At 42.2% G+C, this 25,299-nt stretch overlaps 1 protein-coding gene and 1 long non-coding RNA gene across 13 annotated transcripts in view; one reads left to right on the top strand and one right to left on the bottom strand.

Moving 5' to 3' along the window:
- Positions 1-2,096: 2,096 nt before the first annotated feature.
- LOC123513488 overlaps positions 2,097-25,299 on the top strand; it is a 141,962-nt gene continuing 118,759 nt past the window's right edge. The window contains exon 1 of the long non-coding RNA XR_006677377.1: positions 2,097-2,322. This is a non-coding gene — a long non-coding RNA (uncharacterized LOC123513488). The remainder of the gene's footprint in view (positions 2,323-25,299) is intronic.
- The window catches only part of LOC123513485 (mucin-2-like), a 115,315-nt gene continuing 102,260 nt past the window's right edge, over positions 12,245-25,299 (bottom strand). Inside the window, exons 4-13 of one of the 12 annotated variants that reach the window (XM_045270682.1) lie at positions 25,071-25,206; positions 24,601-24,768; positions 24,115-24,293; positions 20,658-20,793; positions 19,540-20,318; positions 19,432-19,500; positions 18,730-19,176; positions 16,843-17,657; positions 13,996-16,371; positions 12,245-13,823 (exon numbers count right to left, since the gene is read on the bottom strand). In XM_045270682.1, the coding sequence (XP_045126617.1) occupies positions 13,333-13,823; positions 13,996-16,371; positions 16,843-17,657; positions 18,730-19,176; positions 19,432-19,500; positions 19,540-20,318; positions 20,658-20,793; positions 24,115-24,293; positions 24,601-24,768; positions 25,071-25,206 (5,596 nt within the window). In that variant the 3' untranslated portion in view covers positions 12,245-13,332. Of the gene's footprint in view, positions 13,824-13,995; positions 16,572-16,842; positions 17,658-18,729; positions 20,319-20,657; positions 20,794-24,114; positions 24,294-24,600; positions 24,769-25,070; positions 25,207-25,299 lie in introns of all 12 variants that reach the window. The other 11 variants (XM_045270675.1, XM_045270674.1, XM_045270681.1 and 8 more) reach the window with 11 other exon arrangements.

Genomic DNA, 25,299 nt, shown 5'->3' on the forward strand with positions numbered 1-25,299 from the left:
TGAGTGAGTGAGTGAATGAGATGAACAAAACAAGCAATACATGATCACCAATATTCACTCACTCCCTATCAAATATACTCAACCCATACCTAACATTCACTCACTCACTCACTCTCCATGTACCCAACCCATACCCAACATACCATTACAGTATCATCACCCATCCCTTTCACACACACACACACACACACACACACACACACACACACACACACACACACTCCCTTCACTTCGCCCTCCCTTCCAGCACTAGAGTTCACCAGCGCTTCATCCAGCACACCGAAAGATCTAGTAATAAACACCTAACCAGCTTAACTTACTGAATTCAAGCACGTAAATGGAGTTTATTAGCATTTTTAACAGTTTCAGTCTTATCAACACTTATTTTCCCGTTTCTTTTCTCTTTTTCCAACATTTTCATCATTTGTTTACTTATCCCTGTTTAAACCACCTAGTTGCAGTTGCTTCCAGTCTTCTGTTGACTTTCAGCGTCTCCTAATCTTTTTTCAGTTTATCTCCTTCGTTCTATGTATTCTTTCAACCTCTTCCAGTCTTGTACCCTGTTTTCTTTATCTTCTATGCTTTTCCAGTGTCTTGAATAATTCCTCAGTATCTTTTGACCTTCTCAGTCTCTCCCAGTTCCTCCCAGTCTCTCCCTGTCTCTTTTTTTTTTTTTTTTCGTTTTCAAGAGATTCTGAATGCCTCCCAGTGTTTCTTTGTCTCAGTAGCTCCCAATCCTCTTCCAGTATCTCACAGTCTTTACCAATACTTTCCAGCCTTTCCCAGTACCTCCCAGTCTCTCCCAGTACCTCCCAGACTCTCCTAGTATTTCTCAGCGTCCCCCCAGTACCACACAGCCTCTTCCAGTACCTCCCAGCGTCTCCTAGTACCACACAGCTTCTACCAGTACCTCCCAGCCTCTCCCAACTCTCCCTAACAGACTGGGAAGGCCTCCTGGTCCGGGTCAAGAGGGGGTCAAGGCTCCTTCCGGACACACACACACACACACACACACACACACACACACACACACACACACACACATGTATCATTCCCAAAGAGAATCCGAGTGTTAAAATTTTGTTGCACGTGTAAGTTTTTTTTCTTTTTTTCTTTTTTTCTTTTTCTTTCTTTTTAATAGGCAAGGTGAGGCGAGGTTAATGTTTCTTTTGTATCTCGTATGTGTGTCTGTCACTTTGATGGGACAATGATTTCTTCATGAGGCTTTTTCTTCATTTACTCTTTTCTATTTATTTTGCGTAGTATTGCTATAATAATTGTAAATGAAAATGCAGTGCCTCCATCTCTCTCTCTCTCTCTCTCTCTCTGGTAATCGTATCTAGTATTTTTTTTTCAATTTTTTCGTGTCTTCCTGTTCTTTTTCCTTCTCGTATCTCCGACAAACAGTTCCCAGTGCTATGAAGGTTACCAAAGATGACCCAAGCAATAAAAAAAAGTGAATTAAACGCCTTCCTCTCTCATCACTGCTTTGCGAGGCCACAGATCAGTTTCTCGTGGGTATTTTGCCTGTTGATAATGTAGAATGCTTGTTAGACCTTCACTGCAATCATGAAAATATCCTTGAAGGACTCGACCACTTCCACCATGGTCAGTTGTGAGATGGCAAGGTAGGACTCTCAAGTCTTATACAACACAAGCCTAGTCAAGGCGCAGGAAGGTTGAGGCAGCATCTGGTAGAGAAATAATTTTTTTTGTGTGTGTATTTCTTCTTTATTGTTCTATAGAAGTCATAGTTTCAGTAAAAACATGTAAATTAGAGACAATGACGAGAAAGAGAAGAAAACTTGAGCTTGAAACATACACGGCTGGCTGAAAGAAGTCACCTTTATTACTTAATGTCTGAAAAAAAGAAGGTTCTGATTCGCACAGGAAAGTAATGATAACGTAAAAATATGAATTAAACATCGATAAAACTAAAACACGACTACATCTACCACAATAAAGAAGAGAAAAAAGAAAAAATAATTACCTACAATAAGCGTATAGAGAGAGAGAGAGAGAGAAAAAAAAGGAACAGTATAGAGACATTCCGTTTGAAAATAAATATAGCATGAAATTCTGGATAATAAAAAAGAAAAAGAAATAAAAACAGACGAAAACAGGATCTAGGTAGGTATAGATAATGAGAAATGGATCATAATGGAGTGCCGTTCGAAAGACAACATTTCCGTCACCTTATAGGAAGTTGATCCACGTTTTAGAGGAAAACAAACGCGTCAGTCTTAACATTTTCCCTTGTGTAGTGTGTTTGCAGCAATATCCAAGGACGAGACGCTGCAAGAAGGGACCTGGATCGCTAAGGTAGCTGGAAACGTGTTCTTGTTTTTGTATGTTGTGAGGAAAAGAAGTTATTGATAGTTAATTACATAGAGGCGAGTGGCTAGGCTTGGTAGCTGACGCCATGTTGTATGTTTAGATGATAATAGTGTAATTGTTTGTTTTGTTTTCTTCATTATTGTTGTTATTTTTGTGTTTTAGTGGAGAGAGAGAGAGAGAGAGAGAGAGAGAGAGAGAGAGAGAGAGAGGAAGGAAGGATAATAATAGTTGTAATTTTCTCCTCGCTTTATTGTTTTAGTTGGTAAAGGTGAGGAAAGACTTAACTCATGAAAGTTTAGCACCAAACAATCTTAATAAAACCTTGGAATTATGACCACAGAGAGAGAGAGAGAGAGAGAGAGAGAGAGAGAGAGAGAGAGAGGCAGGCAGTCACATAGCAGCTCAGTAACACTAACACACGCAAGGTCGCTTTACGAAACACCTCAAATAACCTTGATAGAAAAATGTAGAAAAAAAAAAAAAAGTAGGAATCTTGGTGTCATGAACATTCTTAAGGGTAATTTCTGACTTCTCAAAAAGAAAAAAAAAAAAAAAAAGAAATAAAAAAATAAAAATAAAAAAGATAAATAAATTAGAATCAAAAATAGATAAATGGATAAAATAAAAACATATAAATCAATAAAAGGCCTTGATAGAAAACGTAGATAAATAAATAGGTAAATAAAAGAGAAGGAACTTAGCGATATGAACATTCTTTAAAGATGACTTCTAGCTTTTAACAGGGCGGAGGACAAATATACACCGGTAATATTATGGTAGTACATCAAATATGAGTTGGGTGTTTTATGGTGTTTTAACGCGGGAAATGTGTGTTTGCATCAGAGTGATTATACTCATCAACATTTGCAGTTTTCCGCTACTAATGCAGTGTAAAAGTTGATTTGTTTTTTATTATTTAACTTGAATTACGTGTTTGTTCTTATTCAATACGTGTTTTATTTCTTTTTACTGTGGTGTGATGTGTTGTATGTTGGTGTGTTTGTGTGTTTGTTCGCTGGATGGCTTCACTTTAAATTACTTGTTTTGCATGTATTTGACTGACGGTGTGTGTGTGTGTGTGTGTGTGTGTGTGTGTGTGTGTGTGTGTGTGTGTGTGTGTGTGTGTGTGTGTGTTAATGATTTCCTGTCTGCTTAGCTTTTACTTTGATGTGGCTTAGCATTGTTTGTTCTCCTGTTTGTTTCTTTGTAAGGCAGGTGTGGTATTAGAAGTGTTTGTTTGTATATTTGTTTGTTTGTTTATTCCGGTACATCATTCACCATAGTTGTCATAATCTTATCTACAGTTTGTTTTTTTTACATTTATTTGTTTATCTTTTTCATTTAAGTTTCTTCAACTCTGCATTTATTTTTTCGTTAGTTCATTCTGTCTTATGTTCATATTTCATTTATTTATTTTTTTCTTTATCATTAATCATGGCAGCCGTGACCCTATTGGTAGAGGAAAAAGCTCTCTCTCTCTCTCTCTCTCTCTCTCTCTCTCTCTCTCTCTCTCTCTCTCTCTCTCTCTCTCTCTCTCTCTCTCTCTTGAAGTTGAAAAGGAAAACAAAGGAGGGAGGAAGGATAAGAGGGAGGGAGAAGGAAGGAAGGAAGGAAGGAAGGAAGGAAGGAAGGTTATATACGTAAAAAAAAAAAAAAAAAAAAGAAACAAGAACCTGAATTTGATATCTTCTTTTTCACTTTTCCTCCATCTCCTTCGTTGTCCTTCCTCCTCCTCCTCCTCCTCTTGCTTCTCTCTGTTCCTCCCTCCAGTCCCTCTTTTTTCTGCCTCCTCATTCCCTCCTCTCCATCCATCCAAGAGAGAGAGAGAGAGAGAGAGAGAGAGAGAGACGTGCATTTTTTATTCGTATTCGTGACTTTAATACTGTTTTCTCTCTCTCTCTCTCTCTTCCTTCTTTCTCTAATTCTTTCTCTTCATCCTTTCCTGCATTTCTCCACCTTGTCCAATTACGAGGAGGAGGAGGAGGAGGAGGAGGAGGAGGAGGAGGAGGAGGAGGAGGAGATACATGTCCATCATCATTTTCACACTTCGAAACAGAAAATGAGTAAAGGAAGTGAAATCAGTCTTTCCCTGCCCATTTTCTGAGCAGCTGGTTTTAAATGTGGTAGACTTTTATTACTTGGTTGAATTCTAAAGTACCTAGAAATTAGCTTCCTTTTCTCTACATTTATCGAAAAAGGAAAGTCTTACCTGGTTTTCTAGAAGTCTGAAGGGATTTTTAAGGCTATTTTTACGCTTCCAGTGATAGATATACAAGATTTCAACATTAACAACTGGAGAAGAGCTTTTGAGAACCCTGCTAGTCATCTCTGTGGCCTTCCAAACCGGCCATGGCGAGAGAGGAAATAATTTCTGAAGACGGATCTTATTTGAATAGACATATATTAATTCTTAACGTATATTCCGTCCATCTCTCTATCGCAAGAGTTAACCAGTACCCTCAGTCATTCAATTCCCTGCCTGCTTGTGTATTTCCGTCTTTCTATGACCTAATCTCATTTAAGAGGGGAGGTTTCAAGACATTTATTCCATTCCATTGGCTAACTCTTCTTGACCGTGCTCGGTGACTGGCAACTAAGTGGGCCTTCTTGTTTAAAGGTTTTTGTTGCTTTTGGCCAGTTTTCCCCTCACGTCATAAAGGAAACTACTACTACTGCTACTGCTACTGCTACTGCTACTACTACTACTACTACTACTACTACTACTACTACTACTACTACTATTATCATTATTATTATTATTATTATTATTATTATTATTATTATTATTATTATTATTATTATTATTATTATTATTATTATTATTATTATTATTATTATTATTATTATTACTACTATACTACTACTACTATACTACTACTACTACTACTACTACTACTACTACTACTACTACTACTACTACTACTACTACTACTACTACTACTACTACTACTACTACTACTAGCCGCCAGATCCTTCCCGCCTTGTTAGTTTTACCTTGTACGAGGCATAACTAGGGGAGAGGTCGCTAGGAAAACCTGGTCCACGAAAGGTCAACACGGGTCAAGGGTTAGCCCGGATGTCCCGCAACAAAAACTGGAGTCTATTGGGCATTATCTTGCCTCCAGCGGGGTGACCAGCATTTCAAGGGCACCCACTTCGTCAGGATGGAGAGAGAGAGAGAGAGAGAGAGAGAGAGAGAGAGAGAGAGAGAGAGAGAGAGAGAGAGAGAGAGGAGGGAAGGGAAGAGGTTGAGTAAATGAAAGTAATGGAAGGAAAAAGTAAATGAAAGTAATGAGAGAGAGAGAGAGAGAGAGAGAGAGAGAGAGAGAGAGAGAGAGAGAGAGAGAGAGAGAAAGAGAGAAGATAATACTGATAGGAAGGAAGGTAGTGACGATGGAGAGGTGGAGGAAATGAAAGTAATTGGAGAGAGAGAGAGAGAGAGAGAGAGAGAGAGAGAGAGAGAGAGAGAGAGAGAATGATAGTAATTGATAGTTTGAGGGAGGGAAAAAAAAGCAAGGTGATTTGGAGAAGGAGAAGGAGGAAACAAAAGATGGGAGAGAACATGTGGAGGAAAGAGGGTGAGAAGGGGAGAGGGAGGAAGGGAGGAAAAGGGTGGAAATGCAAATGATAGGATAAAGAAAGCATGGAGGGAAATAAGAAAGAAATGGAAGAGAAGAGGAGGGAAGATGGATGATAGTGGAGAGAAGTATGGAGGAAGAAAAATATAGATGGAGAGAAGAAGTAGAAAATAATAATGGAATGAAAAGAGGAAATGAAGAGAATTGATTAAGGAAATAGAGAAAAGGGGAAAAAGATGATGATGAGGAGTGGAATATAGAAAGAGAGGAATAGGAAAAAAGGAGAGAGAGAAATTGAAAGAAGATCAGATTAAATAGTGAATGAAGAGATGGAAGAAGGAATAAGGAAACAAAGAATAAAGGGTGAAATGAAGAACAGAGCAGAAAATGAGGGAATAATGAGAAGCAGGTGATGATGAAATGTGAAGAGAAAGGGAAGGATGAAGTAACACAGGAAATAAGTGATGAATGTGAGGGAAGAAATTGCAATAACGGAGAGTGGAGAAAGGGAGAAATGAACACAAAAACATAAACGAAATGCAGAGAAAAATAGAAAATGAAATGAAAAAATTGAAGGAAAATGCATCTGTAATATATTAACCAAAAAAAAAAAAAATGAATGAATTATGAGTATAGGTGTAAATTAATTAGTAAATATGTGTAATTAGTTGTTTTTATTTCTTTACGGAGGTTTTTGATTGTTGATTTTTTTTTATTTCTTTGTTGATTTTTTTATTTCTTTTCTTTGTATTTTCTTCAGCATTTTCATCAGACTTTCAAAATTTATGTACGTGAAATTTTTGAATTAGTTTTGGAAACGTGATAAAATTTTCTCTATTCTCACTTTTTTTCTTTTCCTTTCGCTTATCTCAGGTAAAAAGAAGTCTTGCTCATACCTGTAATTTGCAGAGAGAGAGAGAGAGAGAGAGAGAGAGAGAGAGAGAGAGAGAGAGAGAGATTCATCCACCTCCACACAGCCGTCTCTCTCTCTCTCTCTCTCTCTCTGGTAACGGGACGCAGAAAACTTAATAACATGTAACTTTATATTTAACGGTTTCTAATTTACGATCGTTTTCTTTGTCTCACCACCACCACCACCATCACCATCACCACCACCACCACCACCACCACCACCACCACCATCACCACCACCACCAAGAAATAAATAAAAAGGAAAAAAATAGTTTGGTGTCTTTCCCTGTCCTCCTCCTCCTCCTCTTCCACCACCTCCACCTCCTCCTCCTCTTCCACCACCTCCTCCTCCTCCTCCTCCTCCTCCTCCTCCTCCTCCTCCTCCTCCTCCTCCTCCTCCTCCTCCTCCTCCTCCTCCTCCTCCTCCTCCTCCTCCTCCATCAAACATAACACACGAATATAAAACAAAAAAAAAAGAAAGAAATAACCTCTGAACCTCCAATACAGGTGTCTGATTGCTCCCCCCCCCACCACCCACAAACCCCTTCCACCCCTCCCTCCATCTTGTCCACCCGCTTGCCTTGTGTCTATGTGGGTGTGGGTGGCGTAGTGGGCGGGGACGGGCGTGGGGTTTGATGGTGGTAGCGGTGGTGGTGGTGGTGGTGTTTGTGGTGGTGAGTGTTAAGTTAATCTCTCTCTCTCTCTCTCTCTCTCTCTCTCTCTCTCTCTCTCTCTCTCTCTCTCTCTCTCTCTCTCTCTCTCTCTCTGTGTGTGTGTGTGTGTGTGTGTGTGTGTGTGTGTGTGTGTGTGTGTGTGTGTGATATGTTTGTATATGCAGTAACTCCCCGACTTACGAACATTCGAGATGCGAACATTCCGTACATACGAACATATTTCTAAAGTCATTGAAGGCCAAAGAATAGTTCAAAAGGCGCTATCAAACTTCCAATTTCCCGGGAGTGGTACCTGGCGTTAAAAGTGAAGCACCAGAATGAACCATCAGTGCCAGCCTCCTCCTCTGCTGGCAAGCCTGAGTGATGGTGACGATCCCTCCGTAGTCTCGTCACCCCTACCTTGCTCTGCACATCTAACCGAACAAGGTAAGTTGTACAAAAGTAGTTTTTTTCTTATTACAAGTGTGGAGTATATATTTTTATTTTTATATTTTGTTAGTGTCAGTAATTGATGTAGCCCTGATATTAACCCCTTCAGTACCATGACGTGTTTTTTTTTTTATTTATTCTGCATACTATTTGGCAATTTTATACAGCTTCAGAAACTTATGTGGTGAGATTAGAAGAGTGAAGACTGTGTATTCATCTTCTTACCTCCATACACCCTTCCTTATGTCAAAAAAATCGTCTAATCACACCAGAAATTCAAGATCAAAATGCGTCCCAGTAGTGAAGAGGTTAAGATGTAAGGTAAACGTGAACCGGTAAACTGCTTAATGGTTGCGTAGTTACGTCAGCTGTTCAACCCCTACCCTGATATGTGCACACCTCGTAATTCCCAATAAACAGACGCTTATTTAACCCTGATATAGTACAATATATAGATGCCTTTTGATTTATTCACATTTATTAATCTTTTTCATTATGATGAGGTGTGCTGTGACCTGGCTGATGTGCATATTTGCTGTGTTCTGCCTGCTGAACCTCCCCGGCACCCGCGAGACATCATCTTATCAAGCGGGCCCTGCCTACATTACCGCTACAATATTTCTATAAATGGAATGTTTCTATGTTAATGTTCTATAAATCACCATCAGATAGTCTTAAAGGTATTGCGTATTACAGGTAATGTATTAGGTATGTTATATTTATTGGTTTTTATATATTAATGTAAACAAGGCTTTGAAATATTTGAAAAAAAACTGATCTAACTTTGGACTTAGGAAAAAAAAACGAACTTGTGGACAGACTCTCATTCCCAATTATGTTCGTAAATTAGGGAGTTACTGTGTATATCTATTTATGTATGTACATATGTATGTATGTGCGTATGGGTAGGTATGAGAAGCATGGTGGATGGACAGAGGGTCACGAATGAGGGTGTAATTCGGGATAAGAAGAAGAGGGCAGGTCTATATGTGATTCAGAGAGGGACATGAAGAAGAGTGCTGGTATAGGCTATTAGATTCACGTCAGAGGCAGCTCTAGGCGCTGACATCTACCATGAAAGAAAAAAAAAAAAAAGACAGGTGTTGCCTTTGTGAAAGATATTACAGGTAGGGATACTGTTTGATCAAGTAGGGAGCTACCTGTATATATATATATATATATATATATATATATATATATATATATATATATATATATATATATATATATATATATTGTCATTATCAATATTATGCAGGTAAATAATTTTGTATGTGAATTTTTAAAGATAGAAAAGAAAAACTCAGGCTGTTATTTTTGAGTTATTTTTGGGGAGGGGCAGGGAATATTTTTTTTTTTTTTCTAGGGGAGAAGGTTGTAGGGTTTTGTTTCTTATTGCAATGTCATCCATGAATTTGCCAAATCTGAGGTTAAACTAGACAATTTTAGGGAAGGTTAGGTAAGGCTAGGTCAGGTTAGGTTGGGTTTATTTGGATAAGGTTAGGTTAGGAAAGGTAAGGTAAGGTAAGATAAAATAAGATAAGGTAAGGTAAGGTAAGGTTAGGTCGGGCTAGATTATGTTATGTTGGGTTGGGTAAGGTAAGGTAAGGTAAGGTAAGGTAAGGTCAGGCTGGATTAGGTTAGGTTACTTAGGCCATGTAAGATAAAGTCAGCCTAAGTATCCAGGTGTTTGGAGGTGGATAATCACGTGACACACTCTCCTAGCTTCGTGACCTGGCTCTGGGAGGAAAAGGATTGGCCTTGCAGAATTGTTCAGGTCATCTTGGGAGGGGGAGTACGAGAGGGTTAGGGGGTTAGGTGTCAGGGGTCAGTGTGCGAGGCAAGGGAATAAGGGAAAGGTGATATTGCAAGGGCGAGATACTTGAGATTCTTGTGTTATCTGGCATCATTCCTGTCATTGTTATTATTACCATTATTATTGTTATTATTATTATTATTATTATTATTATTATTATTATTATTATTATTATTATTATTAGTAGTAGTAGTAGTAGTAGTAGTAGTAGTAGTAGTAATAATAATAATAATAATAGTAGTGTTGTTCTCTCTCTCTCTCTCTCTCTCTCTCTCTCTCTCTCTCTCTCTCTCTCTCTCTCTCTCTCTCTCTCTCTCTCTCTCTCTCCTCCCTGAAGGCTGGAAGTGTTCGGAGTAACTGTTCCTGCTTCTTATCCTCTCCTCCCGCAGCTGGCTACAAATGAGAATGGTGGAATTCGGGGATAGTGAGGACAGGAGACATTTATCCATTTCTTTTTTGGCTAACTCTCTCGGACCTGCAAGGGGACTGGTAGGCCTTTTTTTTTTTTTTCACTCTTTATGTTGTCCTTAGTCAGCTTTTCCGTCTTCCATAACACACACACACACACACACACACACACACACACACACACACACACACACACACACACACACACACACACACACACACACACACACACACACACACACACACACAGGTCATTAATAAAAGGTCATTGTTGGGTAAGGTGTGTACTTCCTTAAAGCCTCTCAGATGACCCGTCATTAACTGTCATGATGCCCGTGAAGGAGACAGTTTATAGGCTCGTGATGGAAGGAAGGAAGGAAGAAAGGTGAAAGCTTTCAAGGTTAAAGATTATAATGTGTGGGCGGATGATGGAGAGAAGAAACGGGGGACGAGGGGAGAGGGAAGGGTAAGAAGGACATGGTAGTGGAAGGAAGCATGAGAGAGGAAGGACGGAGAGAGTAGGGAGGGAAGGAGAAAGGGAAGGAGTGGTGTGTCTTCGTTCGTGTGAAAACTGAAGAAAGAAAAATTGCAATTTATAAAGCACAGAAGGATGAGTGAAAAAAAAAAAAATGGAAGAGAAAGAGGGAAAAGGAGAAGGAGAAAGAAGAGATAGTAAGAAAATTGCCTAGTTGTTCTTTTTCTTATCTCTCCCTCTCTTGTTTCTCATCTTCACTCACTTTCACTCATCTCACCTCCTCCTCCTCCTCCTCCTCCTTCTCCTCCTCCTCCTCCTCCTCCTCCTCCTCCTCCTCCTCCTCCTCCTCCTCCTCCTCCTCCTCCTCCTCCTCCTCCTCCTCCTCCTCTTCTTCCTCTTCCTCCTCCTCCTCCTCCTCCTCCTCCTCCTCCTCCTCCTCCTCCTCCTCCTCCTCCTCCTCCTCTTCTTTTTCCTCCTCCTCCTCTTCCTCCTCCTTACCCTCTTTTTCTTCTTCTTTCTTCTTCTTCCAGTCAGCGCAAACTAGGAGGAGTGGTGGATAGGGAGGAGCCTTCTGCTTTGCTGCTCTGTCTCCTACACTTGTAGGATTCGAAGGTCTGTTGGTGCTGGGTTGTCCTTTGCTGTCCCTCTCCTCCCACTCAGCTGATCTTCCTGTCGCAGTGATCCATCAGAGTGTAGACTTTTGTTTCCTTCATTACTAGACAGCTTAGCAGAAATCATGATATCTGTGGCTTATTGTGTGTTTTTTTTAATTTGTTTGTATACTATTGTATTTCCTTCTCCTTTTCTTATTCTTCTTCGCCCTTGTCCTTGCCCTCGTCCTGGTCTTCGTCTTCGTCTTAAGAACATAAGAACATAAAGGAGGGAAGCTGCAAGAGGCCGCCAGGCCTATACGAGGCAGTCTTAGTGTGCTTAATCTACCTAATTCCATCTATCTTCCCCATCCATGAATTTATCTAACCTTCTTCTAAAGCTCCCTATTGACTCAGCCCTGACTACATGCCCACTGAGACTGTTCCACTCATCAACCACTCGTCTGTCTTCCTCATTCTCCTCCTCCTTCTCCTCCTCGTCATCCCTTTAATTACACATATATACATTTTCATAGTGTCTTAGGAATGTTATTTTTGTTGTTGTTATTAATTATTCATGATTCTGTTCTAGTTTTCATGACATTTTTCTTTTATTCATTTGATATGATTGGTACTTGATTCTTTATTGAATCCAGCACGGCGGTTCTCAACCTTTTTGTCTCCATTCATACTTCGTGAATTCTTAACAATCGTGTTGCTCCCCTTCATCTATCTCCCAAATCCCACCCTGATATTGCGCAAACAATTACTATTTTGCACACATACATTCACACGTACACACACATAATTATGTAACAATATTGTGTACCTATGTTTTTCACCAAATTAATCAGTTAAAAAGGGAAAAAAAATGCTTCTGTCATGACAGTTATGCATTTTTTTTTCAATTCAGACTTCAAAATTGATTAGAAATTTATCATTTGCAACAGTTTGCCATGGTCCCTCGAACTTTTTGCTTGAGGCCCATGGTCTAGTAGGTGTAGAGAGAAGAGAAAGAAAATTGGTATACATACTCAGATTTATTTTATACATAGAAAAAAAATACACAAAAATGACCAAACAACAATGGATAGAGAGAAAAATAAACCTTTGACTTTTAACCTAATGACACATATAACACCATAATCCTTATCTAGAGAATCACGACCCATTCATGACATCACAGTAGACTCGTGTAAACAATGGCATAAAAAAAAAAGAAAAGAAAAAAAGCTTCATTGACTATATGTGACAATGAACTAACCCCACTCGTTACCTCTAATTAGCTAAGGACTGAGAGGTGCATATTTCAGTTTTCAGTCCAAACAAGTCGTATTAGGGATGGCCAGAGGAAAGGAAGAAGTAGAGATAGAACAGGAAATTAGCTAAGGCTCAGGGAAAAGAGAGAGAGAGAGAGAGAGAGAGAGAGAGAGAGAGAGAGAGAGAGAGAGAGAGAGAGAGATGAAACGAATAGGCTAGTAAAGATGAAGTTTCATCTTTGATAGGTAATTCTGAGCCTCTACTGTCAGGATGACTTTACATAATGGAAAGCTGTGTTGTTAGAAGAGAAAGCCATTTGAATCACATTGACTCCGATGACTACCAAGAGGGTAGGCGCACGACTGCCAACCCTGCTTTGTTCGGCAGCCGGCTGCCGTGACAAGTTCAAAGTGTGGCTCGAGAAACGGGAAAAGGGAAAAGTTTTGTTTGAAGGATACTTGATTTGAATGGAATATTTAGCTGTGTAGCTGCTGGCGTAGTGGTAGATGAGTTTGTAAGTTAGAGATTGTTCAATGATTGGGGCAGATCAGGTTTACAAGACATGTGAAGGACTGGCGGAAGGAGACAGGGCTGTAAGGAAAGGTGGAGTTCCAACTTTGAGGGACTCCGAGCCAGCTCGAGAGTCCGCCGCTGAATGTTGCTGACATGGCGTGTGATACAGTGCTTTTCTTAGTACAAATTTTTGCTCTATGAAAATACTGTAATAATATTTCTTCAGACTTACTGACAATTAATACCACAAACTTTGTTGCATGACTCGCAGTGGACTGTTGCTTATGCAAGTTCGGACAATCAATTGACAGAATGTTCACTAGCGCACACTGACTTTATGTTAAGCATATGAAATTACTTCACTTTTCCTTCTACTTCGAGATAAAGTGGCACGCACAGCCACAGCAGTACCTACTAGTGCTGCGGTCACTCCTACTACCAAGAAGAGCATGCCATAGCTGGGCATTACTGTTGACTGGCCTTCCTTTTCAAATGTGAACCGCTTTGCCCGGTGGCTTTTTGAAGCTTCCTCCTCAAACACGAGAAGAAATTCATGCTTGACATCAGCCTTGATGTCGCTGCCATAGTCCAGTTCTACTTCCTCCACTTTTGGTGTAGCGTCTTTCATGGGCAGTACCATCTGGCCAGCCTCCTCCAGTTCTACCAGAAGATTATCCCCTTCAGTATCAATAGATATAGCATGTAAAGTCTTTGCAGGTCCAGTCACTAGCTGTTGTACGCCGAGATTAACTGTCATGCTCTTGCCTTGCTCGATGGCGCGACGGCGACGTCCAGCATGGCTACGAGGACGAGGAGGAGGCAGATAAAGCCCTGAAAGAAAGAGTAATAAAAAGTTGCATGATATTGTCCTGTTGTCTATATATAGTACAGAAAACATTGATTGATCGTTTAACAATGTATAATGACATGGGTCTTTATAATAATGCAAATATTAACATGCAGGAAGTGTATGGCTCATAACTAGAACATAGCTGTCACATACAAGAGTGGAAGGCGTGGTAGCGGGGATCAGCATCCTCAGCATGGAAGTCATCGCCATCAGGTTTCGTTTTCGTGCTAGGAGTGCCAGAACCATCAGGGACAAGCGTGGTTGGCCTGCGTGTTGTGGTTCTTGGTGTTGTTGGTCTTCGTGTTGTTGTTGTAGGTTTACGACATCTTGGATCAGTAGAGCCTGGCAAGCAGACTGGAGGACATCTTGGATCAGTGGAGCCAGGCCTGCATGTGAATTGTGTTGTTGGTCTTGGTGTTGTAGTTTTGGGACACCTTGGATCAGTAGATCCTGGATAGCAGTTTGGTGGACACCTAGGATCAGTTGATCCAGGTCTGCATGAGAATGGTGTTGTTGGTTTTGGTGTTGTAGGTTTGGGACACCTTGGGTCACTAGATCCTGGATAGCAGTTTGGTGGACACCTAGGATCAGTTGATCCAGGTCTGCATGAGAATGGTGTTGTTGGTCTTGTTGTTGTAGATTTGGGACATCTTGGATCAATAGATCCTGGGTAGCAGTTTGGTGGACACCTGGGATCAGTTGATCCAGGTCTGCATGAGAATGGTGTTGTTGGTCTTGTTGTTGTAGGTTTGGGACACCTTGGATCAGTAGAGCCAGGCCTGCATGTGAATTGTGTTGTTGGTCTGCGTGTTGTGGTTCTTGGTGTTGTGGGTTTGGGACACCTAATATCAGGAGAGCCTGGATAGCATCTCGGTGGACACCTTGGATCAGTTGATCCAGGTGTGCACGAAAATGGTGTTGTTGGTTTTGGTGTTGTAGGTTTGGGACACCTTGGATCAGTAGAGCCAGGTCTGCATGAGAATGGTGTTGTTGGTCTACGTGTGGTGGTTCTTGGTGTTGTAGATTTAGGACACCTTGGATCAGTAGAACCTGGGTAGCATCTCGGTGGACACCTTGGATCAGTGGAACCAGGCTTGCATGTGAATTGTGTTGTTGGTCTGCGTGTTGTGGTTCTTGGTGTTGTTGGTCTAGGTGTTGTAGGTTTAGGACACCTTGGATCAGTGGAGCCTGGGAAACAAATTGGACGACACCTTGGATCAGTTGATCCTGGTTTGCACGAGAATGGTGTTGTTGGTCTAGGTGTTGTAGGTTTGGGACACCTAGGATCAGTGGAGCCTGGGAAACAAATTGGAGGACACCTTGGATCAGTTGATCCTGGTTTGCACGAGAATGGTGTTGTTGGTTTTGGTGTTGTAGGTTTAGGACACCTTGGATCAGTAGAACCTGGGTAGCATCTCGGTGGACATCTTGGATCAGTGGAACCAGGCCTACATGTGAATTGTGTTGTTGGTCTGCGTGTTGTGGTTTTTGGTGTTGTTGGTCTCGATGTTGTAGGTTTAGGACACCTTGGATCAGTGGAGCCTGGGAAACAAATTGGACGACACCTTGGATCAGTTGATCCTGGTGTGCACGAGAATGGTGTTGTTGGTTTTGGTGTTGTTGGTTTGGGACACCTTGGATCAGTTGATCCTGTGTAGCAGTTCGGTGGACACCTTGGATCATTAGAGCCAGGCTTGCATGTGAATTGTGTTGTTGGTTTTGGTGTTGTAGGTTTGGGACACCTTGGATCAGTAGATCCCGGGTAGCAGTCTGGACGACATCTTCGATCAGTTGAACCTGGCCTGCATGAGAATGGTGTTGTTGGTCTTGGTGTTGTAGGTTTGGGACACCTTGGATCAGTAGAGCCCGGGAAGCAAGCTGGTGGACACCTTTGATCAGTAGAGCCAGGTCTGCATGTGAATTGTGTTGTTGGTCTTGGTGTAGTAGGTTTAGGACACCTTGGATCAGTAGAGCCTGGGTAGCAGTTCGGTGGACACCTTGGATCAGTTGATCCTGGCCTGCACGAGAATGGTGTTGTTGGCTTTGGTGTTGTAGGCTTTGGACACCGAGGGTCTGTAGAGCCTGGGTAGCAATTCGGTGGACACCTTGGATCAGTTGATCCAGGTTTGCATGAGAATGGTGTTGTTGGTCTTGGCGTTGTAGGTTTGGGACACCTTGGATCAGTAGATCCTGGGTAGCAGTTCGGTGGACACCTTGGATCAGTAGAACCAGACCTGCATATGAATTGTGTTGTTGGTCTGCGTGTTGTGGTTCTTGGTGTTGTAGGTTTGGGACACCTTGGATCAGTGGAGTCTGGAAAACAGATTGGTCGACACCTTGGATCAGTTGATCCTGGTCTGCACGAGAATGGTGTTGTTGGTTTTGGTGTTGTAGGTTTGGGACACCTTGGATCAGTTGATCCTGGGTAGCAGTTTGGTGGACACCTTGGATCAGTAGAACCAGGTCTGCATGAGAATGGTGTTGTTGGCCTTGGTGTTGTAGGTTTGGGACACCTTGGATCAGTAGAGCCTGGGTAGCATCTTGGTGGACACCTTGGATCATTTGATCCAGGTCTGCATGAGAATGGTGTTGTTGGCTTTGGTGTTGTAAGTTTGGGACACCTTGGATCTGTAGAGCCTGGGTAGCAGTTTGGTGGACACCTTGGATCAGTTGATCCAGGTTTGCATGAGAATGGTGTTGTTGGTCTTGGTGTTGTAGGTTTAGGACACCTTGGATCAGTAGAGCCTGGTCTGCATCTCGGTGGACACCTTGTGTCAGTTGATCCTGGTCTGCATGAGAATGGTGTTGTTGGTCTTGGTGTTGTAGGTTTAGGACACCTTGGATCAGTAGAGCCTGGGTAGCATCTCGGTGGACACCTTGAATCAGTTGATCCTGGTCTGCATGAGAATGGTGTTGTTGGTCGTGGTGTTGTGGGTTTGGGACACCTTGGATCAGTAGAGCCTGGGTAGCATCTCGGTGGACACCTTGGATCAGTAGAACCAGGTCTGCATGAGAATGGTGTTGTTGGCCTTGGTGTTGTAGGTTTGGGACACCTTGGATCTGTAGAACCTGGGTAGCAGTTTGGTGGACACCTTGGATCATTTGATCCAGGTCTGCATGAGAATGGTGTTGTTGGTCGTGGTGTTGTGGGTTTGGGACACCTTGGATCAGTAGAGCCTGGGTAGCATCTCGGTGGACACCTTGGATCATTTGATCCAGGTCTGCATGAGAATGGTGTTGTTGGCTTTGGTGTTGTAGGTTTGGGACACCTTGGATCTGTAGAGCCGGGGTAGCAGTTTGGTGGACACCTTGGATCAGTTGATCCAGGTTTGCATGAGAATGGTGTTGTTGGTCTTGGTGTTGTAGGTTTAGGACACCTTGGATCAGTAGAGCCAGGTCTGCATGTAAATTGTGTTGTTGGTCTGCGTGTTGTAGTCCTTGGTGTTGTTGGTCTTGGTGTTGTGGGTTTAGGACACCTTGGATCAGTAGAGCCTGGGAAGCATCTCGGTGGACACCTTGAATCAGTTGATCCTGGTCTGCATGAGAATGGTGTTGTTGGTCGTGGTGTTGTGGGTTTGGGACATCTTGGATCAGTAGAGCCTGGGTAGCATACGGGTGGACACCTTGAATCAGTTGATCCAGGTCTGCATGAGAATGGTGTTGTTGGTCTTGGTGTTGTGGGTTTAGGACACCTTGGATCAGTAGAGCCTGGGTAGCACTTCGGTGGACATCTTGGATCAGTAGAATCAGGCCTGCATGTGAATTGTGTTGTTGGTCTACGTGTTGTTGTTCTTGGTGTTGTAGGTTTGGGACACCTTGGATCAGTAGAGCCTGGGTAGCAGTTTGGTGGACACCTTGGATCAGTTGATCCAGGTCTGCATGAGAATGGTGTTGTTGGTCGTGGTGTTGTGGGTTTGGGACACCTTGGATCAGTAGAGCCTGGGTAGCATCTCGGTGGACACCTTGGATCAGTAGAACCAGGTCTGCATGAGAATGGTGTTGTTGGCTTTGGTGTTGTAGGTTTGGGACACCTTGGATCAGTAGAGCCTGGGTAGCATCTCGGTGGACACCTTGGATCAGTAGAACCAGGTTTGCATGAGAATGGTGTTGTTGGCCTTGGTGTTGTAGGTTTGGGACACCTTGGATCTGTAGAGCCTGGGTAGCAGTTTGGTGGACACCTTGGATCAGTTGATCCAGGTCTGCATGAGAATGGTGTTGTTGGTCGTGGTGTTGTGGGTTTGGGACACCTTGGATCTGTAGAGCCTGGGTAGCATCTCGGTGGACACCTTGGATCAGTAGAACCAGGTCTGCATGAGAATGGTGTTGTTGGCTTTGGTGTTGTAGGTTTGGGACACCTTGGATCTGTAGAGCCTGGGTAGCAGTTTGGTGGACACCTTGGATCAGTTGATCCAGGTTTGCATGAGAATGGTGTTGTTGGTCTTGGTGTTGTAGGTTTAGGACACCTTGGATCAGTAGAGCCAGGTCTGCATGTAAATTGTGTTGTTGGTCTGCGTGTTGTGGTCCTTGGTGTTGCTGGTCTTGGTGTTGTAGGTTTAGGACACCTTGGATCAGTAGAGCCTGGGAAGCATCTCGGTGGACACCTTGAATCAGTTGATCCAGGTCTGCATGAGAATGGTGTTGTTGGTCGTGGTGTTGTTGGTTTGGGACATCTTGGATCAGTAGAGCCTGGGTAGCATACGGGTGGACACCTTGAATCAGTTGATCCAGGTCTGCATGAGAATGGTGTTGTTGGTCTTGGTGTTGTGGGTTTGGGACATCTTGGATCAGTAGAGCCTGGGTAGCATCTCGGTGGACACCTTGGATCAGTAGAACCAGGTCTGCATGAGAATGGTGTTGTTGGTCTTGGTGTTGTAGGTTTAGGGACACCTTGGATCAGTAGAGCCTGGGTAGCAGTTTGGTGGACACCTTGGATCATTTGATCCAGGTCTGCATGAGAATGGTGTTGTTGGTCGTGGTGTTGTAGGTTTGGGACATCTTGGATCAGTAGAGCCTGGGTAGCATCTCGGTGGACACCTTGGATCAGTAGAACCAGGTCTGCATGAGAATGGTGTTGTTGGTCTTGGTGTTGTAGGTTTAGGACACCTTGGATCAGTAGAGCCTGGGTAGCATCTCGGTGGACACCTTGGATCAGTAGAATCAGGCCTGCATGTGAATTGTGTTGTTGGTCTACGTGTTGTTGTTCTTGGTGTTGTAGGTTTGGGACACCTTGGATCAGTAGAGCCTGGGTAGCATCTCGGTGGACACCTTGGATCATTTGATCCAGGTCTGCATGAGAATGGTGTTGTTGGTCGTGGTGTTGTGGGTTTGGGACACCTTGGATCTGTAGAGCCTGGGTAGCAGTTTGGTGGACACCTTGGATCATTTGATCCAGGTCTGCATGAGAATGGTGTTGTTGGCCTTGGTGTTGTAGGCTGGGGGCACCTAATATCAGGAGAGCCTGGGAAGCATATCGGTGTACATTTTGGATCAGTTGATCCTGGTCTGCATGAGAATGGTGTTGTTGGTCTTGGTGTTGTGGGTTTGGGACACCTTGGATCAGTAGAGCCTGGGTAGCATCTCGGTGGACACCTTGGATCAGTAGAGCCAGGTCTGCATGAGAATGGTGTTGTTGGTCTTGGTGTTGTGGGTTTGGGACACCTTGGATCAGTAGAGCCTGGGTAGCATCTCGGTGGACACCTTGGATCAGTAGAGCCAGGTCTGCATGAGAATGGTGTTGTTGGTCTTGGTGTTGTGGGTTTGGGACACCTTGGATCAGTAGAGCCTGGGTAGCAATTCGGTGGACACCTTGGGTCATTAGAGCCAGGCCTGCATGTGAATTTTGTTGTTGGTCTGCGTGTTGTGGTTGTTGGTTTGGGACACCTTGGATCAGTAGAGCCTGGGTAGCAACTTGGTGGACATCTTCGATCAGTTGATCCTGGCCTGCATAAGAATGGTGTTGTTGGTTTTGGTGTTGTAGTTTTGGGACACCTTGGATCAGTAGAACCTGGGTAGCAGTTTGGTGGACATCTTCGATCAGTTGATCCTGGTCTGCATGAGAATGGTGTTGTTGGTTTTGGTGTTGTAGGACTTGGGCACCTTGGATCAGTAGACCCTGGGTAACACTTTGGTTGACACCTTGGATCAAGGGAACCTGGTTTGCATGAGAATGTTGTTGTTGGTCTTGATGTTGTAGGCTTGGGACATCTTGGATCAGTGGAGCCTGGATAGCAGACTGGACGACACCTTGGGTCAGTTGATCCTGGTTTGCATACTGGTTGACATCTTGGATCACGAGATCCTGGCTTGCAGATTGGTGGACATCGGGGATCTTTTGAACCTGGCGTGCAGCGTGGTGGTGGAGGTGGTGGTCGTCGTGTGGTGAGTGGTGTTGTTACACTGATCTCCGTTGGGGTTATGAAGGTGACAGGCTGTGATGGCTCGGCAGTGCAGCGGTCATCACATCGGTTAGTGCATATCTGTTTGGGATATAGATGTGTCATCAATTTTTTTTTTTTTTTTTCTTAAGATAGAAGTAATTTTTTTTATTTTTTGTTAATAAATGATTTTGTAATATATATATATATATATATATATATATATATATATATATATATATATATATATATATATATATATAGAGAGAGAGAGAGAGAGAGAGAGAGAGAGAGAGAGAGAGAGAGAGAGTATGGGTGTTTTATTTTCTAAGACATACTTGAATATAGAACAGACTCCATTCGATATCCTTCAAGTGCAACAGGAATTTTTAGTAACCTGGTTTTTGCGTTGCTTGATTGGAAGAGTGATGCTTGACCTACCTGTACATTACAGGTGAGGAAGACCTGCATTCGGTCTGGAAACTTGAAAGCCGACATGTTGGTGTAGGTGATGAGAGTTGCTCCAGTGTCAAAGGTGTCGTAAGTACGTGCCCAGAAATGCATGAGTTTTTTACGCCTTCAAAATTGAGGGAGAAAAATACTTTATTAGATTGCATTAATGTTATGATAAACTTCTTTACATATGATTTCATATAATTTTATATTATTCAAGGAGACATTTTCCTATTGAATTTCTCATCTATTAACATGGAGTACAATATGATCACTGGTTGTAGATTTAAACAACAGTAGAAACCATGAATCAAGAAATAGCTGCGGATAATGTAGCTATTACCATTATGGATAGTGAATTGTAAGGAACTAAAGATGAGGATTGTAGGCTGAACTTTTTTCTTTCTTTTTTTTTTTGCAGCTAAGATCACATACAATACCATTCATTGGTTTGCTTAACATCAATAGATATATGATAGATGAAGAGAAAACTGAAATACTGAAATAACCTCCACCACCTTGTGGTTAAAACGTGGTCCCGCGTCCAAAACTGTATCAGGGTAAGTTATTGATAGTAAGATCTGGAGCCTCACATATGAACAACAGCGGTTAGTTACTGTATATGTTGAGTAGATGCCATCTGTATCTAACGCCAAAACTCAACTCTTGATAGATTACGTTGCATAAACAGCAAAATTAAGACAGATAGCAAAACAGAGTCTCCATGGGTAGATATTAAGGACGGGTCACAATCAGTAGTAATAGATCTAATGTACAGGCCACCTAATGGTTCAAACCAAATAAACTCTTCCCTATGGGAGGAAATAAATAGAGCAGCCAGATACAGTAAGGTATGTGTGGTAGGAGATTTCAACTATAGGAATGTTGATTGGAGCTTGATGGTGGGCGATAGGGAAGCAGAAGAATTTCTAGGGTCATTGAGAATAATTATTTAAAGCAAGTTATTTTAGAACCCACACAGGGAAATAATATTCTAGATTTAATTCTGACAAACAGGGAGGAGGCAGTTACACAGGTGGAGGTAGGTGGCCAGCTAGGTAACAGTGATCACAACGAAATACGGTATACATTGAAATAGCATGAAACTTTTAGAAAAAAGAGCAATAAGAAAGTACCTGACTTCAGGAAGGCTAATTTTGAGGGGGTATTTACAAGGAGTCGACTGGCATTGGACAGGCAGGGAAGGTCAGGTAAGGTCCAGTATGCAGGTAAGAGAAGGAAGGTAGGATCAGAGAATGGGGGTGAGGTGTGAAGTCGGAGAAGGGGAGAGGGAGAGGGATTGGGTGGTGGGATCTGGATTAGGACGGGACGAGAGGAATCCAGGGCAGCTGAGGGCTGGTGTGATGTATAGCCACTTTCTTAATAAATTACATAGGGGTCAGATAGCTAACATTCCATATAAAACAATAAAATCACAAAGCAACGACCCTAAGTGGATGACAGACAGATTAAAGATCTATAATATATATATATATATATATATATATATATATATATATATATATATATATATATATCAGTTTCTAGTACTAACTAGTTAAGAGGTTAACTGAGGGGCGGAGGTTGAAGGATAGCTTCAAGGTTTGTTGCGGCGAAACAAAGTCAGATTGAAATATTTTCAGTATACACATAAAAGCAGAGAAAATAGGTCCATTCAACAACACTAGATAATTTCGTGATTTAGCCGGAAGAGATTAGTATATATTATTTGATCGGATTCTTTAACTGATAACAAATGGAGAGAAGAACGCAGGAAATCCCAGATAGCAAACAGATTTTTAGGGCAGAGGATAGTGAAAAGCTGACAGATATTCATATAACTAAGGTGATGGTAGAACAGGAGATAGATAAACTAAAGAAATTCAAATCACCAGGACCTGAAGAAATATACCCAAGGGTGCTTAAGCAGGTCATCCAGTTAGCCATTAGCGGGGTTTTTTAGGATGTCACTGTAGTCAGAGAGAGAAGCTAATGTTGTTCCCATATTTAAGAAGGAAGATAAAATCCTAACGTCTAATTACAAGCCTGTCAGTTTAACTGTAATTGTGGGTAAATTGATCGAATGAATAAAAGCGGAAAACATTAGACAAACATGGCTTGATAAATCAAACACAGCTTTACAAATGGAAAGTCGTACCTTACAAACTCGTTGAGTTTATATAGTAAGGTTTATGGGGCGGCAGATAATGGTGATGATTATGACATTCTATACTTAGATTTTAGCCAGAGGCTCTTGAGAAAGATTAGAGCGCACAGGTATAGAGGGTAGAATATTAGGCTGGATTAAAGCGTGGTTAGACGACAGGCGACAGAGGGTAGTAATTAATGGATCTAATTCTGAGGGGGGGTGAAGTAATTAGTGCGGTGCCACAGGGGTCAGTTTTAGGGCCATTATTATTTTTTATATATATTTATGACTTGGATAGTGGAATTAGCAGTGACATAAGCAAATTTGCAGACGACACAAAGATAGGTAGATTAATTAGGTCCGATTCGAATGGTATTGCCTTGCAGGCAGGCTGGGATAGGATGAAAGGATGGACAGATAAATGGCAAATGCAGTTCTATATTAACAAGTGCAGGGTACTGAGCGTAGGTAGAGATAATCCAAGCAATAGGTACACGATTAATAATGAGGCACTAGGAAGTTCCAAGTATGAGAAAGATTTAGGAGTCATAGTTAGCTCTGATGTCGGTACAAGGAAGCAATGTATTGAGGCCAGAAATAAGGCGAATAGAGTATTAGGATTAATTTTTAGAAGTGTTAAAAGCAGGAGTCCTGAAGTAATACTAAAATTATACTTGGCGCTGGTCAGGCCACATCTTGACTATGCGGTACAATTCTGGTCCACACATTGTAGGAAGGATATAGCTCTGTTGGAGTCAGTGCAAAGGAGGATGACTAAAAAGATACAGGGAATGAGGGATATTCTCTATGAAGAGAGACTGAATAAAACTCAAACTGCATTCCTTAGAGAGACGTAGGTTAAGAGGAGACCTGATAGAAGTATTTAAGTGGTATAAGGGTTTTAACAAAGGGGACATGAACGAAATTCTTAGGATCAGTAGCGGGGATAGAACCAGAAATAATGGGCTTAAACTTGAAAAATTCAGGTTTAGGAGAGAAATGGGAAGAAACTGGTTTTCAGACATAGTGGTCGATGAGTGGAACGGACTCAGTAGTCATGTAGTCAGGGCTGAGTCAATAGGGAGCTTTAAAAGAAGATTAGATAAGATGGAGATGATAGATGGAATTAGGTAGCCTTAAACACACTTGTAGGCCTGCTGGCCTCTTGCAGCTACCCTCTTTTCTTATGTTCTTATAACCATGAGTGGAGTACATCATCAGTCAGCTCAAGGTAATCATAAAGACCCTAGTGATTTTTGGTCAACCTTGACTGGAAATGAGTAAGTTTAGACTTACATTGGACATCCATCATCTCTTGTGAGTTGTAGGTTTGGTGTGTCAGGATCGTCGAAGTTTGGTTCTCCATAGGCCCAGCAGTCCCTCACGGCCACGTCCAACTTGCGGTTCTCGTCCTTTAGGTAGACCATGACGGTGAGCTGCTCTCCGATGCGTAGGATACCGTCCATAGGATACGTCTGTACAAGAGAAAGGGAAGGGAAGGGAAGGAAAGGAACGGACACTGCCAACAAGCTGACCCTTGTTTTTGAGTAGGAAATATATTGCTGATAATAACGGAACCTGAACCTGAATGGTCTCAGGAAATTGGAATATTGAATCTCATTGGTAAATTGTTAGATATCAAAGGTACAGTCATTCTCTGTCTCTCTCTCTCTCTCTCTCTCTCTCTCTCTCTCTCTCTCTCTCTCTCTCTCTCTCTCTCTCTCTCTCTCTCTCTCTCTCTCTCTCTCTCTCTCTCTCTCTCTCTCTCTCTCTCTCTCTCACGTTCGGGTAGGTGCCCCTCTGTATGTCCATCCAACACTTGACGTCCTCTCCCTCGAAGCGTGTCTGAACCACATCCAGCATGGAAACTTGCAGAGGCTCGAAGTTCACTGCCTTCTTGTACTTGTTGTTCCATACGCACGAGATCCGCTTAGCTGTGTCCCAAACCTCCTATAAGGTGACAAAAGTGAAAAAGTGTGATATTTTTTTTACTAATGAAAGCATTCTTGTCCAGTTGAGGAAATAATTGTGACGTGATTCTGTGCTGTAATGTGACGTCCTTGAATTTACGACATGAAAGGATCAGATACCGGCTTCAGGTCACCTTCCTGTCACTGACACGGCTAGAAATACGTGCACAGATCTCTTACTATTGTTTATTATATTGGTAACGCAGAGGCTTTTAATTACAATTCCTTCTGTAACCAGTGCAAACTTAATGAGAGTGAGAAATACACAGTTGCAAGTCTCACCTGTACATCGGGGTCCATCTGGAAAATGACTACATTGGAGACGGTGGTGTCATCCTCCTCGGTGGCGCCTGTTCCGCACCTATCCATCGGGACACGGAAGGTGTATTTCCGCTGTCCTGTATCCGGCGTCACGTACCTGGACACCGGGGAAAGAGAGAGGGCGTGTGAGTAATGCTATTCAGGACATCACTAAAAGGTTTCAATAGTAGTGATGATAATAAGAGACAAA

The sequence above is a fragment of the Portunus trituberculatus genome, chromosome 36 (assembly GCF_017591435.1).
Source record: "Portunus trituberculatus isolate SZX2019 chromosome 36, ASM1759143v1, whole genome shotgun sequence".
In the NCBI taxonomy this organism is placed as follows: domain Eukaryota; kingdom Metazoa; phylum Arthropoda; class Malacostraca; order Decapoda; family Portunidae; genus Portunus; species Portunus trituberculatus.